The sequence below is a fragment of the Neovison vison genome, chromosome 14 (genome assembly GCF_020171115.1).
Source record: "Neovison vison isolate M4711 chromosome 14, ASM_NN_V1, whole genome shotgun sequence".
Lineage (NCBI taxonomy): Eukaryota > Metazoa > Chordata > Mammalia > Carnivora > Mustelidae > Neogale > Neogale vison.
The window spans coordinates 19,427,349-19,447,200 of NC_058104.1; the positions used below are offsets into that span (position 1 = coordinate 19,427,349).

The 19,852-nt window shown below is 52.3% G+C and overlaps 1 protein-coding gene across 1 annotated transcript in view; it reads right to left on the bottom strand.

Annotated features, from left to right (window-relative positions):
* The window catches only part of PPL (periplakin), a 44,014-nt gene that overhangs the window by 17,195 nt on the left and 6,967 nt on the right, over positions 1 to 19,852 (bottom strand). Inside the window, exons 2-3 of the mRNA XM_044232688.1 lie at positions 5,224 to 5,323; positions 580 to 734 (exon numbers count right to left, since the gene is read on the bottom strand). Of these exons, the coding sequence (XP_044088623.1) occupies positions 580 to 734; positions 5,224 to 5,323 (255 nt within the window). The remainder of the gene's footprint in view (positions 1 to 579; positions 735 to 5,223; positions 5,324 to 19,852) is intronic.

Sequence of the window (19,852 nt, forward strand, 5' to 3'; positions counted from 1 at the left end):
ATCACTACATCCTCCCTCACCCTTCCTTCCCCTGTCAATGTTTCCCTGGGGCCTACTCTATGTCCAGAACCATAGAAGGTTCTGGAAGAAAGAGGCAGGTCCACTGCTCTCCAGAGCCCACCGTGGAGCAAGAACCACAGGGGTAGTGTGGGCCATGACAGGAATGACGCAAGGAGTCATGAGACACCCTGAGACCCTTGCGCCTGCCAGGGTGGGGAGCAAGAACCAGGCGGGAGGCGTTTTGGGAGCTGGTTTATCCACATCTGAGCTGAGGGGAGAACCATGAGCACAGGAAACTGGCTGGACATCAAGGAGTGGGAGAGCGTGCTCAAGGGCTTGGAGGTCAGACAGCATCACGGTCAGGGACCTGTGGTCACACAGGGACCAAAACGGGGGATGTCAGAGCTGAGCCTCAGTTTCCCGGGCTACAAAATGGGTCGTCATGAAGATAACAAAAAGCATTTGGCATGTACCTTGCATCTAGTTAGCCCTCAGTAAACCTTGAGTTGGGCTCCGGAATGCTGAGCGGTCTACAGCCCTCCAGCCCCGTCCCAGGAACCTGGAGCAGAGGGGACTTACTCCTCAGCAATCATGTCTCCCTGCGGATGCTTCATGTGCTTGGCGATGGCCGCGTCCGCCTCCAGCACATATAGCAGCTTCTCCGAGTCTGACACCTTTTGCAGGGTCACGTCCCGGTGCTCGGGCTGTCGGCCCTCCTGCAGCCGGGCCAGGTCCTGTGAGAGTCAAGACAAAAAAGGGGGCGGTGGATGGGGACTCAGTGGGCACTGTGGGGGTGGGACGGTGGGAGCAGAGGGCCAGCAAGGGGTTCCTAGTCCCACCTAGCCTCTCCTCTGCCTCTCGACAAGCAGCCCAAGCACTTCGTGTGGAGGCTCTGAGACACAGCTTCCAATGAAGAGGCCTGACTGACCCTGCCCAGTCCAGTCAGATAAACAGATAAACCTCACAAAGGTGATTCCAAGTTCATACAAGTTGGTGTTTACCAAGGAAACACACCAGAGGTGGAACAGCAGGGAACTGCTTTAGATTCCGTGGTCAGTGAGCCCCCATGGAGGCAGTGACACAAGCTAAGAACTAAGGACGAAAGAAAAGAATGTTCTAGGCAGAGGGAACAGCCTGTGCAAAGGCCCTGAGGCAGGAAGGCAGGCTGTAGGAGGAAACGTAAGAGGTGCAAGGCAGCAAGACCCCATCCGTCCTTAAGGGCAATGCCTCAGGGCTCTGAGAGGACGAGATAACAGCTGCAAGGGCAGTCATCTGTCGCTGACGGGGCTGGGTGGGAGCTGACCACGGTGGATCTGGGGCGGCATCTGCAGAAATGGTGTGAGTCAACAGAGAAGGCGGATTTTTGGGAGGTGTCGCTGATGAGTCCAGGGTCTCTGCTTGTTTAGGGAAGAACAAGGACCCGGCCGTCAGGACAGCAGGCGTCTAAACACAGCCTGTTAGCTCACTCGGTCAACATTCCTGCAGCCCAGCCACACGCCATGCGGGGCCCTGGAGACCCCAGGCCCGCGGGGGAAGCGAGGACAGGCCGGTGACTGGGCTGAACAGAGACCATGGTGGTAACACAGGGGGCCTCGAGGAGCCAGTGTCCTCCCCTGAAGGGTCTCAGCGTCCCCACCTCTGCCATGGGAATAAGGAAGAGGCGTCCAAGTGACCCCAAGTGTGGGGTTCCACTTTGCCCAAATCCGTGGAGACAGGAAGTAGATGCGTGGTTGCCAGCGGCTGGGCGGGTGGGGGGGGGACTAGGAACAGTAAATGAGCACAAGGATTCTTACTAGGGGATGAAAATGTTCACAAACCCATTTATGGAAACGGCTGTGCCACTTGGTGAAGTTACTAAAAATCACTACATTGTACACTCGAAGTGGGAGCTTCTCCTGATACGTAAAACACACCTCAATAAACCTGTTACAAAAGCCAAAAGAAGTGAACGAAGGGGTGTGCTTCCTGGCCCAGAGGAAAGAGCAGACGTGCCCTGAGAAGAAAAAAGCCTCCCAACCCCAGGAAGGCTGAGGGGCAAATGGGGCCCTGCACGTCAGGGGCTTGGAGGTGACGCCCAGCGGGGCCTGGACCATCTCTCCGGCCTCATGCGGAAAGAAACATCGTGGTTCTTGGCTCGGGTGGGACAGTCTCCCCTCCATCCCTTCCAGCTGATTGGCAGCTCTCCTGGGCACTCACAGTGTCAAAGATTAATTCTGCAAACGGGGAAGTAAATTAATCATTACCTCATTCATGCAAGAGCTGTGTGGGAATACAAGCCCGCTTGAAACGCGCTAGCCGGGAGGAGAGAGAGAACATCGAGCTGAGAGATGCCGCGTTCAAGGGTTCACAGTCGGGCAAAACAGATCGATGGACGGAGGGGTCAGCGTCGTGGTTACCTCTGGGGGATACGGATTGGCAAGGTCCACGAGCAGCTTTCCGGGAAGTGTGCTCTATCCTGACCTGAGCGTGGTCACCTGGGTCCCTACAGACGCAAAGGCCCTTAAAACGTGGACGCTTTCTACAGACCTTATGGAATGTACACCTCCAGTAAAAGGTTTTTATGAGTTAAAAAAAAATCATAGGGACTGATGGAGCTTATAAATCACAGGCATGTTGAGGGGGCAGATGAGTGATAGAGCAAATCCAGCAGCGGGGACCAGCAGAATCTGGGGGGAAGGGATACAAATAATCTCTGTGCAGTTCATGCAAATTTTCTGCACATTTAAAAATTTGAAGAGAGGGGCGCCTGGGTGACTCAGTGAGTTAAGCCTCTGCCTTCAGCTCAGGTCATGATCTCAGGGTCCTGGGATCGAGCCCCACATCGGGCTCTCTGCTCAGCGGGAAGCCTGCTTCCCCCTCTCTCTGCCTACCAGTGATATCTCTCTCTCTCTCTCTCTCTCTCTCTGTCAATAAATAAATTTAAAAATCTTTAAAAGAAAATTTTGAATAGACAAACGGCCATATATTGTACAATTCCGTTTATATGAAACTGAATATGAATGTGCACAAGCAAATTCATAGGCACAGAAAGAAGCAGATGAGGGTTTCTGGGGGCTGCAGGGAAGGGGGCTGGGGAGGGACTGCTGTTGCGTACGGGGTTCCCTTTGGGGGAAGGGGAATGTCTTGGATCTAGGAGGAGGCGGTGGGTGCCCAGCCCTGCGAACGGCCCACAGGCCACTGACTTGCACCCTTTAAGTAGTTCACCCTACGTTCTGTGAATCTCACTTCAATTTAAGAAAACAGGAACATTGAGAAGAACTTTGGGGTAACAAAATGAATAGTGACATCTTCTAAGAAGTGAAACGATAGAAGGAAAAAAAAGAAAGCAAAAGATTTGTCCATATGGTCATCCAAGCACGGCTTCTATTTTCAGGTTTGCTCATCTGAAGTTAAAAAACAGTTTAAAATTATCCCCCAAGTACAGCCTTGTTACTGTGAGTCATTACTCTAAGCAAATAAAAATGAGAGCTCGAGACCCTATTCACGCTCTCTGTCTCTCTCCTTCACACTCACACACACACACACACACACACACACACACACGAAAAGGTCAAATAGATACACCAAAAGGTTAATAAATGTTAACAGCTGATACATCTCTCTGGTGCTGGAATTATACAGGATTTCAATTTGCTTTTTATATTTTGTTTATCAGCCTGAAAGATTTGTAACAAACCCATATTACTTTTATTAGGATGAAAATGGACACACCCAAAAAGCTGTTTTCATTTAGGAAAGAAAATAGCAGGCACCACAAGAGGAGGGGAATGGAAATTCAGCAGAGGAGCTGGGACAAGGCTGCGGCCAGAGGGGTGAGCTGAGGGGCTGGTGAGACTCTGAGGCAGGTAGAAGCTGGCAGAAGGGCAGGTGGTGGCAGGAAAGGAGCCGGGGGAGGGCCCCTGGCAGGGAACAGAGAGCGCACCCCTCGCCTTTCCTACTCGTTCCCACATTGCCATTCCTCACTCCTGGCTCTGCCATCTCCAGCCCATTCCATCCCTGTGGCTGCCTATGGACTGGTCCTGGACCAGCAGACCCAAGCATGGTCGAGGGATACGGTGGGGGGGGGGGGGCAGGCAGCCATAGCTGGGCCAGGCCTTGAGCTCGCTCATGACCTGTTCACCCTCTGTCCCCCATTCCTCTGGACCTGCCTCTTGGTCACCTCCTGGGTAGAAAGGCGGATGAAATACAGACCATCCAAATTTCAGATAAACAATGGATAACTCTAGTGTAAGTATATCCCAAACACTACATGGGATATACTTCTATGAAAAAAAATCGCCTGTGTTCCAAAAGTCAAATTTAAAGTATACCCTGTATTTTTATTTGCTAAATCTGGCAATCCCACCTCTGGGATGCCTCTGGGGCTAGCTCTGTCACAGATGAGTCACCTCGTTGTCTCTGAACCTCAGTGTCCCCAGCTACAAAATGGGTATAAGCTCAACCGCAGTGGGCTGGCGGAGGGTTCAAAGGGACGGTCGTCCTGGCAGCTCCCAGGCATCCCGCCTGCTCCAGGTTGCTCAGGAGAACCCGTGGCTCCAAGTGGCTGTTAGCCCATGTCACAGAGAGGAAAGAGAGACACAGAGAGGGAACACGATCAGCCTCGCTACTTTCTCCCTCTTCTCTGGAAGGGCAGAGGACGTACAAGAAGAATGAGGGGATCGATGATCATACCGAGCCCCGCGATAGACCTGCATAACCTCGCTGAATCTTTACGGCAGCAGAGGGGATGGGGATGATCACTTTTACCCTGTTGGAGGCAATCACACACACACACAGAGGTACAGCGACTTGCCTCAGGTCACACAGTAAGGGGCAAAGCTAGGATGCTAGCAGGACTTGGTTCCTGAGACCATAGCTCCCCTCCAGACAAGGTCCACAAGCTGCAGGAACTTAGCCCCCAGAATCGAGGGCTGATACTCACAGCAATAATGAGGTTTCTCCATCTCAGCACTCCTGACCTTTGAGGCTGGATCACTCGGGGGAGGAGGGACATCCTATGTCCTCAAGGGTGTTTACGAGGATCCCTGGCCTCCACCCACGAGACTCCCGTCCACCCCACTACCCCAGCTGTGAAAGCTAAAAATAACTCCAAATGTGGCCGCAGGTTCCCTGGGGGTAGGGCCGAATCCACCGCCTCCCCACTAAACACCGTTGGGTCGGGCAAAACCCTGGTCCCAAATGGGGCCGAGAGGATGGCGGTGGGGGGGGGGGGCGGGCACTCACGCTCTGCATCTTGGCCTCCGTGTCCACGATGTTCTTCTCCACCTGGTCGGCATTCTTCTGCAGCTGCTCAATCAGCTCTGACAGCTCCTTGTTAGAGATGCTGGGGACGGAAGACACGAGGTGGGCTGGGGCCGGCAGGGCGGGCCGTGTCCCCACCAGCCTCAGCGGGAGCCTGGCTGCCCACCCCCATTCCGGGCCGACATCACCAAAGTCACAGAAACAAAACAGCTTGAGGCGAGTTTCTATTTTTACATGGCAAAACACCTTTCCTATGGTTTTTTTTTTTCCCCATATTTTTTACTGAGGTAGAATTCACATGCTATGAAATTCACCCCCTTAAAGCCTGTAATTCATTCAGTGGGTGTTAATAGATGCACAAGGTTATACTGATGTGTGTCGGGCCCTGCCTCTGCTGTTGTGTCCTTTCAACACCAGAGAGGGAACGGAACTTGGCCAACGTCACCCAGCCAGCCAGTAATGGTCAAGATTAGCACCTAAGGGGCGCCTGGGGGTCTCAGTCAGTTGACTGCCTTTGGCTCAGGTTATGATCTTACGGTCCCAGAATCGACTCCCACATCAAGCTCCTTGCTCAGCGGGACGTCTGCTTCTCCCTCTGCCACTCTCTGTGCTCCCCTTCTGTGCTCTCTCTTTCAGATAAATATAAAAAAATCTTAAAAAAAAAAATTAGCACCTAATTCCCCAATGTCCACTGAAAACCTTTCTGTATTGACTCCACCGTAGAGCCCAAGCACCCAGAGGTTCCATTCTACCTGCATTAAGCACCCGCTATAGGCCAGGCCCAGCACCGTGCACAGAGAAAGCCTCACCCTCTGACAGGTCACCCCCTAGATGGGAGGAAATCAGCATTTACAGAAATAACACACGACTGAGATAGGCATGAGGGGCTCAGGATGCCCAGAGGAGCCTCAGGGCTGGCCGGGTGGGGACGGGACCGGTCACTGAACGTTTCCTGGAGGAGGTGGGGAGCGGCTAGGTTCTGAAGAATGAGGAAGAGTTTGGGGCTCACGGGCAGAAGGCTTCAATGACAAGAGGTCACAAAAAAGGTGGGTCCTGGGCATGTCCATTGTGGGGGGCAGGGCAGGGCTCTGGACCCTCAGGCAGAGGGCGGCCACCACCTTTTCCACAGTGGACTTCTTCAGATCGAGGCCTTGGACCCACGTCCTGGGACACGAAATATTCAGATTCCCAGGAACTAACCCGGCCCCTCTGGATCTGGATCTCCAGAGCTGGGCCTGGGAAGCTGTATTATTACGGCTCTGGTTATTACAGGTTCTCCAGGGGACCCTGATCCCCTGTGGAGTTTGGGGTCCAACACTTGCTGGTACCGCTGGTAAGCGGGAGGGGGGGGTGTCTCGGGGGCAGAATTGGGCCCAGCCAACAGAACCTATGAGTCTGTCTACCGCGTCTCAAACCCTGACTGAGAGTTTGCTCTGTGCCAGGCCTGGATGCACAGGAGCCAGGGCCCAGGAGTGGGAGGGAGGGAGAAACAAGACCCAGGTACCCTCTGCCAAGTCAGTCAGGGAGGCAACTTTTCCCAAAGTGGGTCCCAGGAACCCCAATGCTGTAAGTCACTCCCAGAATGTAGGCTTTATGAGTCAAGGCAGCAGGAAAACCTGGACCCTTGAGAAGTCCATGAGCCTGGAAAGGCTCTGAGCAGTCCTGCAGTGCAGAAAGCTGGTATTCGGTGGAGAGGAAGGGAGTGCTCAGAAGGGACTCTGGGTGAGGGATCGGAGCAAGGAAGGGTAAAGGCTGGGCTGCCAGGGCATGGACTGAGCCCACAGCCCTCACCCCCCTGGCTGGTCAGACCACATGGGGAGCACGAGTCCTTCCAGGCCGCGCCCCTCCACCAAACCACTGATCCTCAGCCTGGCCTGTGGCACTCAGATGTGGCGAATCTTAAACCAAATATTTAACCCACAACTGCTCAAGCATCATCAGGAAGCCCCCGTGTGGATTCGGTGGCTCCGCGCAGCCCCACCTCAGGACACGGGACGAGCTCCCAAACCAGACCCTTCACTGGCTGCGAAATGTGAACAAAGTGCCTTCTGGACCCCAACCTGGGCTGGCCCATTATTCCAGCCAAATCCTAGCACCAGAAAGGGGACAAAGGTGGGGGGGGTGGAAAAACAGGCTCAGGAACATGGTGTTCCTGGCAGAGGATAAAGGAGGGCTCCGTGGGAACTTCTGGCCAGACAGGCATGGGCTCCAAGTCCAGGGGACCATGTGCTGCCTGGACCATCTCAGGCAAGCACCTTACCTTCGAGATACCTCCGCTTCTCCGTTTGTCTACAGGGGATGCCCACCAAGGGATTGTGATAATTTGATACTTTCCACGCACACTTCGCCAGACATCAGACATGTTCACAGGCACTTCCCCAACAACATCCTCACCCTAAGCCCCAGGGGAGGGCTGTGTGCCCCTTTCCAGGGACTTTATAGGAAACCAAGGCTCAGAGATGTCAAGGTGCTTGTCCAGCATCATACACCCAGAACTCTGCTCAGGCAGTCTTGTTCCAAGGCCATTTCATCAAATACCGGGCTCACAGCTACTCACAGGGGTGCTGGGAAAATCACAAGCACACATACGGCAACCACCACCATCACCAGAATAGTATGAGCTTGTATTTACTTTCCACATGCCAGGCTTTCCGCTCACTTCTTAATCTTCATTACAATCCTGTGAGGTAGGTGTTGGCCCAGGGGGTCAGGATATTATTGTTCCCCACCTTATAGATGTGCAAATGGAGGACCAGAGAGTTTCAGTAACTTTCCTAAAGTTACACAGTAATTAAGTGTTCGAGCCAGAATTCCAACCCAGGCAGGCCCCCAAGTCCATGCTGTTAACAACCTCCTGTGACAATCCTGCAGGGCTCCCAGGACATCCGAGGCATGCACTACCAAGTACCCTAGACCACAACAGGATACCACTTCTCACCCATCAGGATGGTGATAATCAGAAAGACATATCACAACGATTTGGTGATAAGGATATGGAGAAATCAGAATTCTCATTCACTAGAGGGTGGGAACTGTAAAACGGTGCAGCTGCTTTGGAAAGCAGTCTGGAAGTTTCTCAAAAAGTTAAACATAAATGGGGCGCCTGGGTGGTTCAGTGGGTTAAAGCCTCTGCCTTTGGGTCGGGTCATGATCCCAGAGTTGTGGGATCAAGCCCCTCATCAGGCTCTCTGCTCGGCAGGGAGCTACTTCCTCCTCTCTCTCTCTCTGCCTGCCTCTCTGCCTACTTGTCATCTCTGTCAAATAAATAAATAAAATCTTTTTTTTTTAAGATTTTATTTATTGATTTGAGAGAGAGAGAGGAATCACAAGTAGGCAGAGAGGCAGGCAGAGAGAGGGGGGAAGCAGGCTCCTGCTGAGCAGAGAGCCCAATGTGGGGCTCGATCCCAGGACCCTGAGATCATGATCTGAGCCGAAGGCAGAGGCAAGATAATAAATAAAATCTTTAGGGGGCACCTGGGTGGCTCAGTTGGTTGGGCATCTGCCTTCGGCTCAGGTCATGATCCCAGAGTCCTGGGATCGAGCCCCACATCGGGCTCCCTACTCAGCGGGGAGCCTGCTTCTCCCTCTCCCTCCACCTGCTGCTCTGCCTACCTGTGCTCTCTCTGTGTCAAATAAATAATAAAAATCTTTCAAATAAATAAATAAATAAATAAATAAATAAAATAAAATCTTTAAAAACAAAACAAAACAAAAAGCCTTTCCTTTAAAAAAAAAAAAGTTAAATATAAAGTTGCCACATGACCTAGTACTTCCACTCCTAAGTATCTACCCATGAGAAATAAAAACATAAGCCCACACAAAAACTTGAACGAAACACGAATGTTCATAACAGCACTATTTACAATAGCCAAAAAGTGGAAACAACACAAGCGGTCATCAACCAATGAATGGACAAATGTGGAATATCTGTACAACAGAATATCACTCAGCGAAGAAAGGAACAAAGCACAAATATCTGCTATAGCGTGGGTGAACCGCAAAACCATTACGCCGAGTGAAAGCAGCCAGACGCAACAGGTCACCTATGGTAGGATTCCATTTCCATGAACTATCTAGACCAGGCCAGTCCATTGAACCAGAAAGCAGATTAGTCATGGCTGGGGCTGGGGGTGGGGGTGGGGCTAGTAAGTGAGCACTGAAGGGTATGGGGTCTTTTTTTGGGGGTGGGGGGCGATGAAAATGTTCTAAAATTGATTGTGATAGGGGCGCCTGGGTAGCTCTGTGGGTTAAGCCTCTGCCTTTGGCTCGGGTCATGGTCCCAGGGTCCTGGGATCGAGCCCTGCATCGGGCTCTCTGATTGGCAGAGAGTCTGCTTCCCCCTTTCTCTCTGCCTGCCTCTCTGCCTACTTGTGATCTCTGTCTGTCAAATAAATAAATAAATAAATAATCTTTAAAAAATTGATTGTGATAGTTGGGTAATTCCATAAATATACTAAAAACCATTTAATTGTATACTTTAACCCACTGAGCCACCCAGGTGCCCCTAACTGTATACTTTATATGAGTGAATGGTATGCTTTGTGACTTACATCTCATTAAATCTGATACTAAAAAAATTGGCAAGAGCCATTGTTTGGCAAGTGATAGGGGCTTGTTTCTTCTTCCCTCACCCCTTTTAGCCTTCTTCCTGCCTTCTCTCCTGTTTTCCATGGAGGCTAGACCAGTTCCAGGCTATGGCCAGCTGCCTAGAAGATGCTAGTTAACACACAGGAAGTTGACTCTGTGCCCACCAGTGCTGAGCAAGTCACATATAGATGAGCTCCTTCGATCCCACCACTGCTGAAGCTGCACTGTTCTCCAATTTTGCAGATGGGGAAACTGAGGCATTGATAGAAGAACTACTAAGAAGAACTGGGCCCGAGTCCCATTACCAGGAGACAAGGAGAGCTGGGGATCTAATCCAGGCCTCTGGGGCACAGTCTTAGTAATTTTTCCTTTTGGGTTTGGCATCATCAGGAATGAGAGGCCCCACAGGGTCCTGCGTTCCAGCCAGGAGTGCAGGAATGCAGGAACGTGGGCAGGTCAGGAACGTGGAGGGAGGGGACGGAGATCCCAAAAGGACTGGGAACTTGCCTGGCCAGTCCAGCTTTTCATCTCACTAATAAGACCCACAGGGACAGCCAGACAGGGCATCAGCCCGACTGATGAAGACCAAGATACAGCCCTTCCCCACCACCCCCGTCCAGTCCTGTCCCACCCACGGAAATGACAATCACCGGCAGAGCCAGGAAAGCCGAGGTGCCCGCACCCCAGAGAGGGGAGACGTGTCGGAGTGACATGCTGGGAGAGGGACACACCCAGCCGCCTCCTCCTTACTCAAAAGTTTAACACAGACACAGGTTCTCAGGGCAGGTGGCCTTTGGTACTAGAAGGTGGCTTGGAAGTCATCCAGCCCCACCTGCTCGTTACACAGATGAGCAAATCGAGGCCCTCAGAAGCAAAGGCACCTACCCGAGATCATACAGGAGGCAGCTGGTGCCTGGAGTCAGACAGGGTTCAAATCCTGACTACACCAGCCAATGGGGTAAGCTTGGAGGAGCTTCTTTATGCTTCTGAACCTCTGTTTTACCATCAGTAAAGTGGGGATAGTCCTTTCCACCTAGTCAAGTGAGGTGGGTGGGGGACAGGTCAGGAGCACTACTGGAAACACCTGAATTGGGTTTCAAAGGCCACTCTGAGGTTCAAGGACAGAGCTGGAGGTTCAGGGCAGCCTCAGGAGGCCCAAAAGCAGATTAGAGATCATGTAGTTTCACAAGTGGAAATCTCCCCGGTTTCAGCTGGGGCCGAACCAGTGCGGGGCACGTAGGAGACGTTCAACACGTACTGTTCGGTGAAGGACCTCGAAGAACCCAGCACGCCGGAGAGGCCTCACAAACGGTGAGGATGGCGGCTCATTCACACAACACGTACTCACTGCCCTTGTACTCCCCCACAGGGGGTGCCATTCGCCATGCACCTGAGCCCTCGTGTGGCTCCCTGAGCCACGGACTGGGCTCTGCCTGAGGACCCCTGCTTGCCAGTCACGCCTGGTCCTGTAGAAGAGGTTTCTTCTGAAAATCAGTGAACTCACAGTGGAGAAGATAGAAGGCTCACTTCTCCAGGGGAAGGCATATCAGCACGGCAGAACACCTGACCCCAGGGACCAAGGAGGACAGGTTCCAAGGAACCCTTCTCAGTGTATGACTCCATCTCATGGCTAGAGGCCAGAAGACAAGCCCAAACCGAGAGACGGTCTATGGCAGCTCCCCTCAAAAGTGTCAAGGTCACGAAAGACAAGACTGAGAAACAATCAGCCTGGAGGAGCCTAAGAAGACGGAACCACTGACTGAGACGTGGGGTCCTGGACCAGAAAAAGGACATGAGGGGAAACCCAGGGAATTAGAAACAAGTTTATAGTTGAGTTTTTAAAGTTTCCTTCCAGCTTTCTGGGTTTTCCAGCCAACCCCTACAGGACATCTTGGTGATGGGAATGGCATCTACTACGCCCACCTGTGTGCAGGCAGGGAGGAGGTGGGGCCGTGACCCGAGACACCACCTGGTAGAAGCTGGTAGGACTCAGGATTCAGCTGTCCCCATGACGGTCCCCTCAGTCCAGCCCAGCCTGGCCCGGCCCTGCCCAGGTGTTGCTGTATGGGAGGCACAAGCCAGGTTGGGGGGGTCCTAGGCAGACTTGGGCCCGTTTCTCCAGAGAATCAGCCCTCATTTTCTCCTCCTGGGCTGAAGAGGCTGGGGTCTGGCATGGGCCCAGGAGGGCCAGGGTCCTGTCCAAGGTATGCCAAGGAGCCCCACTTACATGGCCTAGTCTGTATGTGAGACTCCTGGTACAAGGAGGGAAACACGGGGTGCAAGCCGGCCAGGGGGCTGCCTGGCATCTCCCCAGAGCCCTGGGCTGGGCTTGAGGACACACTGAGGGACAAACAATGGCCTTTTGGGTCTGAGCCTGCAGGCGCCAGCCTAGAACAGGTGTCTCTTTGTGTCCCAGGCTCCACTCAGAGCCCTGGAACAGCGGGGAGAGAGCCTGACAGCTTGAAACGGCGTCAGGTACCCCCGTTCTGTCACCGGGAGTTAGAAACTCAATAACCACAGTCCAACCTGCTCTGCAGGAGGCCACCCAAGCCCAGGAGGTCAGCAGCAGCCTGGGGAGGTGGTGCGCAGGCCAGCAGGGATACTGTCCAGAGCAGTGGGGACACAGGTGGTGACCAGGTCATCTAGACACCACGGACGGAGTATATGAGCAGGAAAAGAACACAGGCATCTCAGAGGACCCTAACCGCCCCCATCCTGCTGCCTACCTCTTCTTGCTTTAATTTCAGGAAGGTGCTCCCTGCCCTTTCCCCTGGCTGCAGGGGCAGTATGGCCTGGTGGTTAAGCACCTGGACACATGGCAGCTGGCCTGTATTTGAATCCTGACTCAGTCCTTACTAAGCTGTGAATTACTTAGCCTCTCTGAGCCTCAGTTTCCCCATCTGTTAGCGGGGCTCATGGCAGTATGCCTGCCGCAGTGCTTGGCCAGGGGTTTAAATGAGAGAGTGGCTGTATGGGTGAGCCCAGGCTCTCTGCCTCCACTTGGGGTCACTGTGCAGGGATCTGGGCTCCTTTTAAAGAGATGATAAAAGCCAGCAACGGAGGCCTGAAGGCAGAACCCACTGGCACCGGGGAGATTTAAAAAAAAAAAAAACAAACCCGGGGCCAGCACACCATTCACACTGATTCTCACACAAGCCAAGACATGCTCCGCCTCGTCCCTGTGCTGTCGCCTCGCCCAGGCATGGGAAATTTGCAAGTAACATCAATATTTGGAAGTATCTCCTCCAATCCCTGCAGGGAGAGGCTGGTGTACATACATGGGTAGTAAGGCTGCTGGGAGGATTCAGATCCCAGACCTGGTCTTGGGTTTGGGCTTAGAAAGAGGTTTGGGATTTGAAAGGTATGGTGTTTCCACCGCAGGGTTTCTGCTGTTCTAAGAATCTCCCCCATCTGTAGGAGGGAAACCACAGAATGGGAGAGCAGGGAGGGCCCGTCTACCTGGTTGTTCAAGCAGAAACCCAGAACCACCCCAGATCCCTCCCTTTCCCTTCCTTGGTTCCACCCAGGAACAGATCTCTTGTGCCTCCATCCTCCCTTTGCCCTGTGGTCTCAACCTGATCAAGATTGCTACTTCTCATCTAGACCAGTGCAACAGCCACCCACAACTGCCTCCCCGTACCCACTCTTGCTGCCTCTAGCCAGCTTCAGCACATGTCCACAATCAATCTGATCTTACCACTGTCTGGACACCAACTTGCCACAGCATCAGAGCATCTCAAATGCTGTGAGAATAGAGTTCACACTCCTCCCCAAGGCCCAGAGGACGCCCAGACCTAACCCCTGTACCCAGCCTTTTCTGCCTCAGGGCCTTTGCACCAACTGGGACTTTGGTGGTGGTGGGGTCTCTGTAGATCACCTCTAGGACCATCCTGGCTAAGACTTGGTTTATTGACTGCATGCCCAACTGACCCACTCAGTCTAACTCCTTCCCAAGCTCAGCAGCCAGTGGAAGGACCTGCTTCCCAGCCTCCTACCTCCAGGAGAGTCCCAGGCTCTCCAAGGACACCACAAATCGCCAACCCTCCAGCTAGCAGCGAGAGCCATCCTTGCTGCCTTCAGCTCTCCGTGCCCAAGTCATGTTAACCCAGCTGGCCCATTTTTCCTCTCTATCCTGCCTGCAGGGAGGGAAACTGAGTCATCCTGGTGCAGAGAAAGAATGTAGGGTCTGGTGTTGCTCTGACCCGGGTAGACTTAGCCTTAGTCTCTCTCTGCCTATTTTCTTGTCTGTGTAATGGTGATAAGAATCTGTCCAACCCCAGAGAATTGAGACAATTCAAGGAGATAATCCTTGCAAAGCACTCTGCATGTGGCAGTCACATGGTGGAGGCTCAGGATTGCGCCCAAAACATCGCTCACCCCAGCAACAGGGCAATGAGTCGCGCAGGTGTCTGGCGTAAGCAGACGTGCTACTGCTCCCACCTACCTGAATCTCCTCATCCATTTATAGGGTTATGGTGTCTACTTGTGGAGCGGTGAACGGAAAGACACATTTCATAGGTCGGGAGCATCCCCAAGTGGGGGTTTGTACTATGTGGCATTGCATTCAAGGCCACTGCTGTCCCGTAGAAATAGGCTGCAAGCCACATTTGGGGTTTAAATTTCTCCAACAGCCACATGAAAAAAAAAGTCAAAAGAAAAAGGGGAACTTAATTGTTATATGATATGTTATTTAGTTAATGTAAGAAATTACTTTGACAGGTAGTCCATGGAACATTATTAATGCGTTATTTTACATCCTATTTTCCTATTACATCTTCTGAAGGCTGCCATGCAGGTTTTTTTTTTTTAAGGTTTTATTTATTTATTTATGTGACAGAGATCACAAGTAGGCAGAGAGGCAGGCAGAGAGAGAGGAAGGGAAGCAGGCTCCCTGCTGAGCAGAGAGCCTGATGCAGGGCTCGATCCCAGGACCCTGAGATCACGACCTGAGCCAAAGGCAGAGGCTTTAACCCACGGAGCCACCCAGACCCCCCACGCCATGCAGTTTTAAATTGCAGCACATCTTGCCTTATTCTAAACACACCTCACGTGGCTGGTGGTTCCCAAGCAGGACGGCAGAGTTCAGGTGATTCTATGGCTTCTGGCCACTTTGCTACAAGCCCATCGGTTCTGCCACAGTAAAGGTGATGGGTCCTCTCAGAGGATGTAGTGGTCCTGCTCAGAGCCCGGTACCTAGGGACACTCAGTAAATGGGCATTCCTTTTGCTCTCTGCCAGTCTCCCACCAGATCTACGCAGGCTGCCCTGGCACCTGCCCCAAGGCCAGGTCTGGTCTACAGATTCCCGGCTACCTGACTTCAAAACATTCCAGGGCTCCCAGCTGCACCCAGCAGAGCATGGTACCTGCGTGCAGAGGGCCAGAGCCCATAAACCACAGCCCCAAAACCACAGCCCCAGACCCTTTCCCAGGCCCCCGGAGCTGGAACATCCTTGCCCACGGGCCCCAGGGCAGACCCACCGGCATTTGGCTCATTCCTTGCCATCTCTCCCTTCAGGCTGGGAGAACAGCTTCTCTCCTGCCCTGACCTCTTTCAGGACCTGCCACCCTGGGGATGAAATCACACCCCCAGAGGGGTGCTGCAACCCTGCCATACGACCGTGTCCCTAGCTGTCCCTGCCTGCCGAGAACGGCTCTGTCCCCCATCAATCACAACTCAACTTTCTCTGTGTGTAGAGACAGAAAGTGGTGGGCACAAGGCATCTGTCTAGCAGGAAATGCTCTTCCTCCTTGGCCGGGACCACCTAGGCTTCCAGGCCTGAGTCAGTCCCTGTGTTCCCCTTGACCAGGTCTATCCACCCTTCCCTTTGGGGGTTAATTCTGTTTTAGTGGGTGTGCACCGGAGCAGGGGAAGGGTGGGCAGGAGCCATCGGTTTTGGAATGTCTGGAATGCATAAGAGTGCGCACCTCTCCCCAGAACCAGCCTCACCCTTCCCAGAGCCCAGAGCAGGGACCTGGCTGCCTGCTGGCCAGGATCATCTGCCTCCAGGGCCAGCCAGGGCAGGAGCACTCTCCGGGGACATCCAGACCTGCTGGGAGGTGTACCTCTGGTGCTGGGTATCCCTCGGCCCCCATTTCCTTTTGTCCCTCCCAGACATCTGTCCATCCCTGACACAAAGGCACACACAATAGGCACTCGGGAAATGAGTGCTAAACACTGAGGGCACCTGCTAGGTACCTCTTGCCCTCCTCAGCTCCTTCCCAACCAGATCCACTGAAATCTTACAGTCCGGGGAGAAAGCCACTCTTACAGTCATTGGACACTTCTCTATTTCTAAAGATTTTAATCTTAAGTAATCTCTGCACCCAACGTGGGGCTCGAACTCACAACCCCGAGATCAAGATCATATGACACCAACTAAGCCAGCCAGATGCCCCCATTGGGCACTTTTCTTAATCCTGCCTTTATTAGACTATACACTTTTGGACAATAAGGATGTAGTCAGCTTTTTCTTTTTTAAAGATTTATCTATTTATTCTATAGATGGAGGGAGCCCAAGTGGGAGAGAGAGAGGGAGCAAGAATCTGAAAGCAGACTCTGCATTGAACACAGAGCCCAGTGCTGGGCGTGATCTCACTGATCTCGGGACCACGAGATCATGACCTGAGCTAAAACCAAGAATCCAATACTCAACCGACTGAGCCACCCAGGCATCCCAGGACCGACTCATCTTTTAGAGGGCCCTTTGTGGCCCTTAATTCCAGGCCTTGCACAGCTTTGGGGCTCAATAAATAGGTACTGAACTGAGCTTCTGAAAGCATGGTCACAATTCCTAACCCCCCATTTTCCAGATGAAGACAACTGTGGCTTAGAGGGGATGAGAACCGCCCCCCCAAGGTCACACAGCTGGGAAGTGGTGGTGCCAGGATTAGAACAGGCTCCAGAAACACCTTCTCAGAACAAGGGTGACATCAATACCCATCCACGAAATGACAGGGAGACACAGGGGAGACAGGATGAAGCAGCAAGGCGTTTCCCACTCAGGGGAGGCCTAGTGATTTACATCTTGTTGGCATCTGCCTCGGTACAATTAATCCCAGTGGTTGAGTAATAGTGGTGGCAACTGACTCAAACATCCTCCTAAGATGCCACCGTGAGGGGCTCCCGATCTGTCCCTCTGAGCAGGCCTTCTGGGAGAAGGAATCAGCACAGAGGGAACACCTCTCCGGGCTGTCCCCTGCTCCAGGGCCTAACACATGTTTCCACTTGGATCCTCCTAACAGCCCCTCCAGGTTGGTACTATTATTGCTCCCAGGGAACAGACTGGGACTCGGGAGGAGGGGCAGCTTGGCTGGGGCAGCTCTGGGGGCCTGGGAAAGGGTGTGGGGCTGTGATTTAGGGGCTCTGGCCCTCTACACGCAGGTACCATGCTCTGCTGGGTGCAGTTGGGAGCCCTGGAATGTTCTGAAGTCAGGCAGCCACTGGACTAGTAAGCATCCAGACGGATGACTGCTATCACCCCAGCTGTCTTCTAGTCAATCACTCCTGAATAACCTTTCAGCCTGACCCCCAACTCATCATCTCTCCATCCCCCTTACAGGCCCTGGGAACAGGCCCTTCTCCATTACCAACCCAAGACAGGAGTTGTTAACATGCTATCAGACATCCGCTCAATTCAACACTTATTTATTGACCTTCAAACCTAAGCAAGACCTGGAATTAAGGGCACCAAACTGCCCGCCCAAAGATAGGTAAGTCCAAAAGTTCATTATTTTAAGATTATATTTATTGGGCACTTGGGTGGCTCAGTCGGTTAGGCTGATGTTAGATAGGATCTCAGGGTCCTGGCATTGGGCCCTGCTACAGGCTCCTTGATCAATGGGGAGTCTACTTCTCCCTCTCCCTCTGCTATTCCCCCTGCTTGTGCTCTCTTGTTCTGTCAAATAAATAATTTAAATCTTAAAAAAAAAAAGATTCATTTATTTATTTGACAGAGGGCAGGTGGCTGAAGCACATGTAGACGGAGCAGCAGGCAGAGAGAGGGAAAAGCAGACTCCCCACTGAGCAGGGAGCCCCACACAGGACTTGATCCCAGGACCCCAGAATCATGTCAACCAAAGGCAGACATCCACCAGCCACACAGTCCAAAGGTTTATAACCTAATAAGTAGGATGAAGCAAAACACCCCAATGACTATAACTGCAAAGATTCAGAATACCTGGGTCAGCGTATTTTCATCCACTCTGTCTCATTCAGGCTTTATATCCTAACTTAATTGTGAAAAATACAGATTGACCCAATTAAATGAAGGAAAAGAGCCAAAAGGAAACAAAAGATAAAGCATGATAAATAGGAAATACAAACTAACATGTCAGAGGTAGGTGCAAACACATCAGTTATTACAATAAACGTGAATGAGTCAAACTCTCCTGTTAAAAGATAAGACTCTTGGGGCGCCTGGATGGCTCAGTGGGTTAAAGCCTCTGCCTTCAGCTCAGGTCATGATCTCAGGGTCCTGGGATCGAGCCCCACATTGGACTCTCTGCTCAGCGGGGAGCCTGCTTCCTCCTCTCTCTCTGCCTGCCTCTCTGCCTACTTGTGATCTCTGTCGATAAATAAATAAAGTCTTTAAAAAAAAAAAAAAAAGATAAGACTCTCAGGTGAGAATACAAAAACAAAACAAAAGCCAGCTCTTTGCCATTTCACAAGACACACACCTAAAACAGAATGATACGGGACAGTTGAGAATAAAGGAATACAGCACAACGGCCCGGGCCGCTGCTACAGCAATGGGAAAGCAAGGTAGGTGTGTGCACCTCACAGACGAGACCGATCAAAGTTATCAGTGTAAATGTGGAATTCGCAACCCTGGCTACACATCCAAAGACGGAGGTGTGGGCCCCACCCCAGAGATTTTCTGGCTTAATTGGCCTGCCAAAGGGCCTGGACACTGCTTTTAAACTCCTCATATGAATCTAACGTACCTCCAAAGCTGAGAACCCGGAAATGAACCACAGTAATGTGTCACAGGGTTAGGGGGAGTGGACTGAGGAAGAATCCCCAGATCTCTACAGGAAGGAAGTCTTGTAAGAAAGCAGTACACAGGAAACATGCAGTAAATACCAGATTGATTGGTCAATTGACTGATACTCTCCTTACTAGAAACCTCCATGGTAATTAGACAGTAAAATCCTCCACACCCAGCTATTAATCCTAGGTAAGTACGTCCTAAACAGAGAAGATTGCTGGTGTAGTAACTGCAAATCCGTTTCCCGGCCTAATCTGTTTCCGCCCAGCGAAGCCACCCAACCTTCAGGCCCGTGTCAGGCGTGTGCTCTTGGGCTCCTGTTACCCACATGCAGACGTTTGCCTTGGGTAACATCAGGGCTAATCTTGAAGATTTATGCAAGGTTTAAACCGGGCTCAAGCCAATCTCAGTGCCCCTGCAAGTCAGGACGTCATTCCAGGTTCAAGACCAGGAGTACAAGGCTCCTTTTATTAAGCACCTACTATATCCCTGATGTTGTACGCCTACTGTCTCCAGTGTTCTCCACAAGCTTATGCTCCTCCAACCCAGAGTCAAGAGAGACCTTCTGCCACTGTCTACTGAGTGCTAATTGTGGTTGGCACCATTCTTGGGGGTATGGGAGTGACTGCACAGCATGCAAAGTCCCGGCCTTCGTCAGGCCCAGAGAGGGGTAGGAATGAGGCCAGCAGCACAGCAGGGCCTGAAGGGCGGGTATGCAACTCCCAAACTCAGGTTCCTTCTACTCCACCCACCATGCCCTCTGTCCCTGCCCATGGGCCCCGGCCTCCCCTTCAGGAACAGTGGAGCTTGGTTGCTCATTTTATACTTGGTAAGAGTGAAGCTCCTTAATCGTGGCAGCAGGACCAAGACCTCTCAGTTCTTGGCACAGACTTAGAATCCTTCCTCAACCTTCAGTTGGATCCACAATGTCCCCACACCCAGGACGGAGAAATGAAAACCAGAAAAGCTGGGAGTCTGAGACCCCAGCCCAGGCCACTGGGGCAGCGAGGAGTTCCTTGCAGCGTTCCGGGGTCAGC